The sequence below is a fragment of the Anolis carolinensis genome, unplaced genomic scaffold (genome assembly GCF_035594765.1).
Source record: "Anolis carolinensis isolate JA03-04 unplaced genomic scaffold, rAnoCar3.1.pri scaffold_25, whole genome shotgun sequence".
Taxonomy (NCBI): Eukaryota; Metazoa; Chordata; class Lepidosauria; order Squamata; family Dactyloidae; genus Anolis; species Anolis carolinensis.
The window spans coordinates 435,448-445,269 of NW_026943834.1; the positions used below are offsets into that span (position 1 = coordinate 435,448).

The window sequence follows — 9,822 nt, forward strand, 5'->3', positions numbered from 1 at the left end:
ATTGTGCAAGTTGTTGTCTATTGCTGTGTTTTATACTGCTACTGTTTTTATTCGGGCTTGGCCCCATGTAAGCCGCCCTGAGTCCCCTCCGGGGAGATAGAGGCGGGGTATAAAAATAAAGTTATTATATTATTATTATTTGGTTGTGAATTTTGTTCAATTTTATATTCATATATTTTTTCGTAAAAATACAAAAGTATTCACAATCAGTTTTATACTTGCATCTCAACACTAAGGAGGAGAACTGTTGCTCTAAGAGCAGTCGGTCTCAAAATCCAAATCTGGGAAATTCAACACAGGAAGGTTGGCCTTCAGGAAAACAAGTTTCTCAACTGTTTGAGGGTTAACCGCGGTGAGGTGGTTTCGGCTGAGAGACGGAGCGGGGCGTGATAGGCCTTCGTCTTGTTTTTCTTCCTCGCCATGGCCCACAAGCAGATCTATTATTCTGACAAGTACTGCGACGAGAACTACGAGTACCGACATGTGATGCTGCCAAGAGAGCTCTCAAAACAAGTACCGAAAACTCATTTAATGACTGAAGAGGAATGGAGACGACTTGGTGTTCAACAGAGCCTTGGCTGGGTCCACTACATGATTCATGAACCAGAACCACATATCCTCCTTTTTAGAAGACCACTTCCAAAAGGCCAGCAGAAATGACTTCTCTCAACTTCTGGAATATTGTGTAAAAATGTATATATGTTGGTAGTATTCAGTGAATACTTGAGAATGTACAAATACGTCATTACCTGTGCATGAGCTGTATTATTCACAGCAACAGAGCTCAGTAAAGTGCAAACGAAGTAGGCTGCTATGGTCAACTGTTTGAGGGTCCAGCAAGCTGCGGTGGGGCGTGACTACTTGGCGACTTTTCGAATGTGAAACATGGTATGGAATGAACTTTTGCCTTGGCTGCCTTCCAGATCAGGCTTATAACCAGCCTATTATGGGCCACAAATTAAAGAAAATTCAATCCCATTTAAGCACAACATGAACAGTTTTGATGCAAAAACCATAAACTCTGTTTATTAAACTCTACGATCCAAACTTTAGAACAACTTGCAAACAATTGAAGGTTAGACCACAGTAATAATAACCAATTCTATTCCTTTCCAAAATATACACATAAAATAGTATCTTTCTTTCCAATAGCATATAAACTTTTTCTTTGTTTACAAAACAAAATTCTAGACAGTAGCCATTTAGAAGATATTTCTATATTTTCCCTGCAAAGGATAGGGCTGCATCCCTCTGGAGACACACATGATAACCCGGACATGATATAAGGCACTTATATACGTTAAATAAACATGATGTCATTGCATATATAAAAGAAGCATGATATTAGGCAATTATAGTTGCAAATAATATAATTAAATATGTAAAAATTATACATCCATACATAAAAGAAACATGTAAAGTAACTGCATATATAAAACACAATATAAAATATGATATAAGGCAATTACTGATGTAAAAGGAACGTGATATTACATATGTAAAAAACATGATTATATGTATAAAAAAGCATGATACAAGGTATCAGGATCTAGGCTGCTGGGCACCAATAACCATACACTGAGGCCAGATTCTATCTAATTCTTTATTAAAGGAATATATAAAGTCAATAAAAACAAGTGTAGAATAAAGTTCAGAAGCAGACCTTTCAAATGAGGCCAAATATAGTCCTGCAGATTATTGTCCAATATGAAATATTAGAGTCCCAAGATTATAATCCAATAACCGCAACACACGCAGAAATGACTTCTGTTGGTATACAGTTTAAGTAAAATTGAGGAAGTACAATTATGAAAGATATTGTGTGTAATGGAGTAGAAATGAATTCAAAGTAGAAACAAAGCACAAATGTTGATTCCAAAGGAAACATGAAGACATAATTAAGTAATTGTTTCTAATAGCAAAAGAGTTTCTGAGTGGATTGATTCTCTACTTCTTACTCTGCGTAAGATTATCATCACATGCTGTCGACTACACCCGCTCAAGGCAATGGTACAGTAAGAGAAGACAATTTTGAGAAGTGGTAAAGGCCAAGGTGTCCCACTTCTTTCAGTGATTCCGCGTGCGCGGCCAGAGGGCGAGGGGAACCAAAGGCGGCCGTTCTGCCGCCACAACGTTGAGTACACTGCCTTTTAAGGTGAATGGGACACTGTCCCACAGTCTGTGATCACTCCACCCTCGTTATTACCAACAGACCAGCAAGAAACAGTTCCCACGAGACGGAACTTGCGCCCACTCCTTGAAAGCAGCCGCAAAGGCACACGCCCTGACGGGCAAACGTCACTGTCCGCGTGCGCGGCCAGAGGGCGAGGGGAACCAAAGGCGGCCGTTCCGCAGCAACAGCGTCAATCACAGCCTCTCAGGGTGATGGGAGACTGTCCCACTGTCTTTGATCGTTCCACCCTCTTCTATCGTTTTACCAAAAGGCCAGCAAAAGGCAGTTCCCAGTCGGCGTAACCTGCGCCCACATTGAAAGCAGCCGCAAAGGCACACGCCCTGAAGGGGGAAGGGCATATACCTCTAGAGTCTGGCGTCACGTAGTCCGAGAGGCAGCAAAAAGAAAAGAAAAGTAAGGGAAAAAAACAAAGGGGAGCAAAGACCCCACCCTGAGCCGGCCACAGTTGGCCGGCATGCATCCCGGAGAGTTCGGCCCGGCCCTCCCACAAAGTTTTTTGTTTTTGCAACTTAAGCCTCTACCCACACCAACACCCCACCACCCAAGGGGAAGGCCGTGTACCTCTTCTATCGTTTTACCAACAGGCCAGCAAAAGGCAATTCCCACTCGGCGTAACCTGCGCCCACACATCGAAAGCAGCCGCAAGGCACACGTCCTGAAGGGGGAACGGCACCCTCTGCGTGCCAGGTCAAAGGGGGAGGGGACCCAAAAGCGGCCGTTTAACGACCACAGCGTAGACCACGGCATATAAAGGAGAAGGGACACTAGACAACCATTTGGAGAAATGCTGGCAAAGGCGGAGGAGTCCCACTGTCTTTGATGATTCCCCCCTCCGAGTTATAAAGGCACCCTCCGCGTAAGCGTGCAGAGGGCTAGGGGACCCAAAGGCGGCCGTCCCATGGCCACTGCGGCAACCACACCCGCTCTAGCCGATGGGACACTGAAAGATGAAAATTTAGAGAAGTTCTGGCCAAGGTCGAGGTGTAGTAATTCCAGCGGATAAAGACATCCTCAAAGGTTCAGATGGACAGATACCTCTGGAAAGTGAGAGTCTGGCGTATTCCTACACCTAAAATGATTATCTGAAGTATCCACATCAAATATAACAGTGCTCTTTCTGTACAGGAACTGCGAGGATCTGGAGAAGACCTAACAGTCATGGCTCATGATGGTAATATTTTTTGCCCCCCCTCCCCCCCAATAAAAAGGGAATTGAATGAAATCCGAACAGAACACAAAGAGGAAGCATTTCCTACCTTGGCTTTTATGGTCTAATTTTCCACAGAATATCCTTCTACCTCTACAGAGTCAGTACATGAGAGAAAACGTTTTGTAACTTCCGAATACAGAGATGGGCCAAAAGTATATTAAGTTCAACAGGGACAAATGAAAGATACTTCTGTCCGCGATGGCTGTTCGGCAGTGGTACTGTCTCCCCCGGATTGTGTTGGAGGCCCCTTCTTTTGAAGCTTTTAAGCATAGGCTCGATGGCCATCTGTCGGGGATGCTTTGAATGAAACTTCCTGCGTTTTTGTTGGGGGATAACTCGATGGCCCATGAGTTCTATTCCAACTCTACTTTTCTATGATTCCATGATTAAATGATTCGGGAAACGGCCCCTTGAGATGGATGAACCCAAAAACGACAGCGGGCAACGTTGAGTGATGAAAAAGAGGAGAAAGGAAGGGAAAAGAGAGAGGAAAGCATTGTAGGATAGAGGAGAGAGTTGTTGGACATAGTCCAAAGGGCCCACCCCCCCGCCCGGCCGCCCAAAAAATTGGCCAAAGTTACTCTGAAGCAGAGTTGCTTAAAGGAGGAGAACTGTTGCTCTAAGAGCAGTCGGTCTCAAAATCCAAATCTGGGAAATTCAACACAGGAAGGTTGGCCTTCAGGAAAACAAGTTTCTCAACTGTTTGAGGGTTAACCGCGGTGAGGTGGTTTCGGCTGAGAGACGGAGCGGGGCGTGATAGGCCTTCGTCTTGTTTTTCTTCCTCGCCATGGCCCACAAGCAGATCTATTATTCTGACAAGTACTGCGACGAGAACTACGAGTACCGACATGTGATGCTGCCAAGAGAGCTCTCAAAACAAGTACCGAAAACTCATTTAATGACTGAAGAGGAATGGAGACGACTTGGTGTTCAACAGAGCCTTGGCTGGGTCCACTACATGATTCATGAACCAGAACCACATATCCTCCTTTTTAGAAGACCACTTCCAAAAGGCCAGCAGAAATGACTTCTCTCAACTTCTGGAATATTGTGTAAAAATGTATATATGTTGGTAGTATTCAGTGAATACTTGAGAATGTACAAATACGTCATTACCTGTGCATGAGCTGTATTATTCACAGCAACAGAGCTCAGTAAAGTGCAAACGAAGTAGGCTGCTATGGTCAACTGTTTGAGGGTCCAGCAAGCTGCGGTGGGGCGTGACTACTTGGCGACTTTTCGAATGTGAAACATGGTATGGAATGAACTTTTGCCTTGGCTGCCTTCCAGATCAGGCTTATAACCAGCCTATTATGGGCCACAAATTAAAGAAAATTCAATCCCATTTAAGCACAACATGAACAGTTTTGATGCAAAAACCATAAACTCTGTTTATTAAACTCTACGATCCAAACTTTAGAACAACTTGCAAACAATTGAAGGTTAGACCACAGTAATAATAACCAATTCTATTCCTTTCCAAAATATACACATAAAATAGTATCTTTCTTTCCAATAGCATATAAACTTTTTCTTTGTTTACAAAACAAAATTCTAGACAGTAGCCATTTAGAAGATATTTCTATATTTTCCCTGCAAAGGATAGGGCTGCATCCCTCTGGAGACACACATGATAACCCGGACATGATATAAGGCACTTATATACGTTAAATAAACATGATGTCATTGCATATATAAAAGAAGCATGATATTAGGCAATTATAGTTGCAAATAATATAATTAAATATGTAAAAATTATACATCCATACATAAAAGAAACATGTAAAGTAACTGCATATATAAAACACAATATAAAATATGATATAAGGCAATTACTGATGTAAAAGGAACGTGATATTACATATGTAAAAAACATGATTATATGTATAAAAAAGCATGATACAAGGTGTCAGGATCTAGGCTGCTGGGCACCAATAACCATACACTGAGGCCAGATTCTATCTAATTCTTTATTAAAGGAATATATAAAGTCAATAAAAACAAGTGTAGAATAAAGTTCAGAAGCAGACCTCATTCCCTGAAAACTACTACCACCTAGTTACCTCTCCTCTACTACAAAGTAGAAACAGCTCTAAGGAAGCATTAAAACCAAAGCAGAAAGGAGATCAAAGCGTGCCAAGAAAAAAGAGGGGTTTTAAAAGGTAGCTTAGGGAGGATAGCTCAGGAGGTCATCTCATTGTTCTTCCTTACCTGGAAATGGGAAGCCTCCTCAAAATGCCTTGGAAATAGTGTGTGGCACCCGAGAGAGAAAGCATGTGTGCCTGCCTGCTTGCAGCACCTTTCCTTTCCTGAGTAGGAAACAGCTTTAAGAAGTTGCCTCCTTTAAATGCCTTCATCTGGGAGAGAAAGTGTATCATTATTATTATTATTATTATTATTATTATTATTGACTTGGAAAAAGTGTGTGGTACCTGAGGGAGAAAGTGTGTGCATCTGCCTACCTGCCTGCAGCTCCTCTCCTCTCCTCCTCTAGAGTAGGAAACAACTTTAAGAACTTGCCTCCTTTAAATGCCTTGGAAAGAGTGTGTGGCACCTGGGAGAAAAAGCGCTGTGGCACAGGCTGGTTAGCAGCCAGCTGCAATAAATCACTATGACCAAGAGGTCATGAGTTCGAGGCCAGCCCAACAATTAAAATAAGTAATAGCCCCTGCTCGTTGTTGACCTAAGCAACCCAAAAGATAGTTGCACCTATCAAGTAGGAAATTTAGGTACCACTATATGGGGAGGCTAATTTAACTAAAATTTACGACACCATATAGCTGCTACCAGCTGTGGAAAGGAATGAGGAAGTCGGTTTCACAGTGGATGATGAAGCAGCTGCTCCCCCTGTGGCTGAAATTGAGCATACCCTCAGGAAGCTGGAAGCTGGAGAAGTTTAAATTGCCTCTGTGTCTGTCTCTGTCTCTGTGTTCATATGGCATTGAATGTTTGCCTTGTATGTGTACAATGTGATCCGCCCTGAGTCCCCTTCGGGGTGAGAAGGACGGAATATAAATACTGTAAATAAATAAATAAATAAGCCTGCCTACCTGCCTCTCCTCTCCTCCTCTTGAGTAGGAAACAGCTTAAATGCCTAAAATGTTGGGAAGGGGAGCCTGGGAAGTCTCCCCCCCCCCCAATAATGGGTCGCATAGAAAACTAATCTTTTGGCTCCCCAGAGCGAAAACAGATGTATGCCTTCCTGAATTTGGGAGTCTCCTGAAAAAAACCCGGGACACAAAATAAATCATGGTTTACCTGGATTGCACAAGCCTAGTAGGCACTGCATAAACTGCCTCTCCATTCCATCTGTGATAATACTCTTCCATTATTTGGGGGAAACAGATGAGGGTAAAGAAAGGGTTCATAATTCAAACAGCCATTTTATTTTTTTATTTACAGCATTTATATTGCATTTTATTCTGTATCTGTATCTAGAGAGATTTGGTAGAAAGATGAACAGAGAAAGAAGTTGATAGCTTAAATGTACTCCATCACTTACATCAGAGCCAGGTTAATGCAGGAATAAGGATGTAATGGGTTAGGTTAAATGTAGGCGTCAACTTGTGTAGTGGTTTGTTTATTGGATTACAACTCTGGGGAGTAGGTCAAATCCCTGCTTGGTTATGAAAATCCAATGGACATTCCTGGAAAAGTCCCCCAAAATCCTGTGATCGCCATTAGTAGGACACAAATTGAAGGCACAACAAGAAGAAATCATGTAGAAACAACAGAGATCACAAGAGACATTTGTCCAGTAAGGGCGGCCATTTTGGGAAAACTGTGTAAGCTTCAAGATGCTTCCAAAATAAAAGTTACCCCAAAAAAACAGTGGCACAAGGCACAAGAGAAAGAGAAGAGACTTTAAGAACTTTGGATTGATGGAGAAGGAACAGAAGTGTTTCTTGCCTTACCATCCCTAAGGAAGCCTGGTCATAGGCTAGACAAAGAGGTCCAGACCCCCAGCTTCAGCAGAACATGCCAAGACTTATACCGTGTCTACACAGATCCATCTTGAACCCATGGGATGTATGGCCAGTTCTGCAGTAGAAGTGGTGCTTTGTGTAATTAAGAACCATAGGTTATTCAGGGCCCTTCTACACAGGCCCTAAAATCCAGCATCTAGCCACCAGGATAAAGAGGAGGGTGGCTAGATGATGTTTGCCAAAAATGCATGCTGAATTGCATCATCAGTTGCAAAGCACACCTTTAAAAGGTGTGCTTAAAATCTAACATTGCCCAAAAAATGTGCATATTTGCTTCACTGGATATCTCTGCACTCAAGAAAAACACTGGACTTGCTTGCGATATCCTGGTGTGGATTGCTCCAGCACATGTGCACACTTTAAAATCCCAAAACAGCTGATGCAGGCGGACACACAGATGGCTAAATGAAAGCACAAATGGAAAGCAATTCCCATGAGAACTCTATACAACAATTCCTTTGTTCTCATATTTATGAAATTACACAGAGCTTGCATTTACACAGTGGGCACCAGCATGGCAGGCAAGTGACCTCAAAAGGAAGCAGGGTTTAAGAGGGCAAACATAAAGGCAGAAGGCGGTTGAGGAGAAATAATGACAAGAAATCTGCTTATGTGCATATTCATTCATATATCCGCATCAGCACTTATGAGATCCAGCACATCTTGGAGATTCAAAAAAAAATTAAAAGAAAATAATTAAAAGTCTTGCAGATTTCTAAAATCTACGACAAACAAACCTTTCAGGACGCTAGGAGAAAGTGATAAGAGAAGGAAGAAGCTGGAACATTTTAAAAGCAGATGAAACAGTGGGATAACAGAGGATTAATCCAGACAGTTGGATTGTGACTATGTAAACCCAAAAGGATTTTCCCCCAAAATGGAATTATAAATGCTTTGTACAGCAACAGTGTTTCCCACAGCTACAGTGTTGTGTCATCTGTGTTCTTTATAGCATGAACAAAAATGTGAAGCCTGGCTTTTTCCTCCCTGAGTGATTTGTTTGTTGGGAGGTGTTAGCTGGCCCTGATTGTTTCCTGTCTGGAATTCCCTTGTTTTCAGAGTGGTGTTGTTTGTGATATTTTATGTGCTTCTACTGTCCGTGGCCCTGAGAAAACAGAGGATTTGCCAGACTTTGATGATGGGAATACTTTGTTGGGAGGTGTTAGCTGGCCCTGATTGTTTCCTGTGTGGAATTCCCGTTTATTTACTGTCCTGGTTTTAGAGATTATATTGTTCTGCATTATTCTATCCCATAATTATTTTATATTAAAGTAGAATCTCACTTATCCAACATTTGCTTATACAATGTTCTGGATTATCCAACGCAGTCTGCCTTTTCATAATCAATGTTTTTGTAGTCAGTGTTTTAAATGATATTTTAGTAGTAAATTTGTAAATACAGTACAGTAGAGTCTCACTTATCCAACATAAACGGGCCGGCCGAACGTTGGATAAGCAAATATGTTGGATAATAAGGAGGGATTAAGGATAAGCCTATTAAACATCAAATTAAGTTATGATTTTACAAATTAAGCACCAAAACATCATGTTAGACAACAAATTTGGCAGAAAAAGTAGTTCAGTACACAGTAATTCTATGTAGAAATTACTGTATTTATGAATTTAGCACCAAAATATCACAATATATTGAAAGCATTGACTACAAAAATGCGTTGGATAATCCAGAACGTTGGATAAGCGAATGTTGGATAAGTGAGACTCTACTGTAATTACTACATAGCATTACTGCGCATGGAACTACTTTTTCTGTCAAATTTGTTGTATAATATGATGTTTTGGTGCTTAGTTTGTATAACGATTACCTAATTTGATGTTTAATCGGCTTTTCCTGAATCCCTTCTTATTATCCAACATATTCACTTATCCTGCCGGCCTGTTTATGTTGGATAAGTGAGAGTCTACTGTATATTGATAATCTTATATTCTCTGCTTAGAACTGGATTATATGAGGCCCCTTCTTCACAGCTATATAAAATGCACACTGAAGTGGATGATATGGTAGTGTGGAGTCAAGATAATCCAGTGCAAAGCAGATAATATAAGATTATAAATGGGTTATATAGCTGTGTGGAAGGGCCTTGAGTCTACACTGCCATATAATCCAGTGCAAATTAGATAATCTGTGGAAGAAGTCTAAGTGAGGCCTAAATCTGCCTGTCCCCTAACTGAAACCTGGCTGTCCCTTGGTTGCTAGGCAACCAAGTGGGCAGAGATTAGCCCTCTAAACTGGCAGCAATTGGATAAAAAAAATTATTGCTCTCCCTCTAATTAGGACTTTATTTTTTTCTTTTTGTTGTATCAACCTAGAGGCGTGGATGATGGGTTGTGCTGTCAAATTTCGAGGTTGGGGGGCCTGTACTTTTGTTGTTTTGTGAGTCGCCATTATGCCATCACTCTTTTATATATATAGA

At 41.4% G+C, this 9,822-nt stretch overlaps 2 protein-coding genes across 2 annotated transcripts; both read left to right on the forward strand.

Moving 5' to 3' along the window:
- Nucleotides 1–311: 311 nt before the first annotated feature.
- LOC134294850 (cyclin-dependent kinases regulatory subunit 2) lies at nt 312–807 on the forward strand. The gene has a single exon (XM_062966610.1). It carries the CDS (start codon nt 421–423, stop codon nt 658–660), a length of 240 nt encoding a protein of 79 aa, XP_062822680.1. The 5' UTR covers nt 312–420; the 3' UTR covers nt 661–807.
- Nucleotides 808–3,931: 3,124 nt separating this feature from the next.
- Nucleotides 3,932–4,578, forward strand: LOC134294849 (cyclin-dependent kinases regulatory subunit 2). The gene has a single exon (XM_062966609.1). The coding sequence runs from the start codon at nt 4,192–4,194 to the stop codon at nt 4,429–4,431; it is 240 nt and encodes a 79-aa protein (XP_062822679.1). The 5' UTR covers nt 3,932–4,191; the 3' UTR covers nt 4,432–4,578.
- Nucleotides 4,579–9,822: the final 5,244 nt, after the last annotated feature.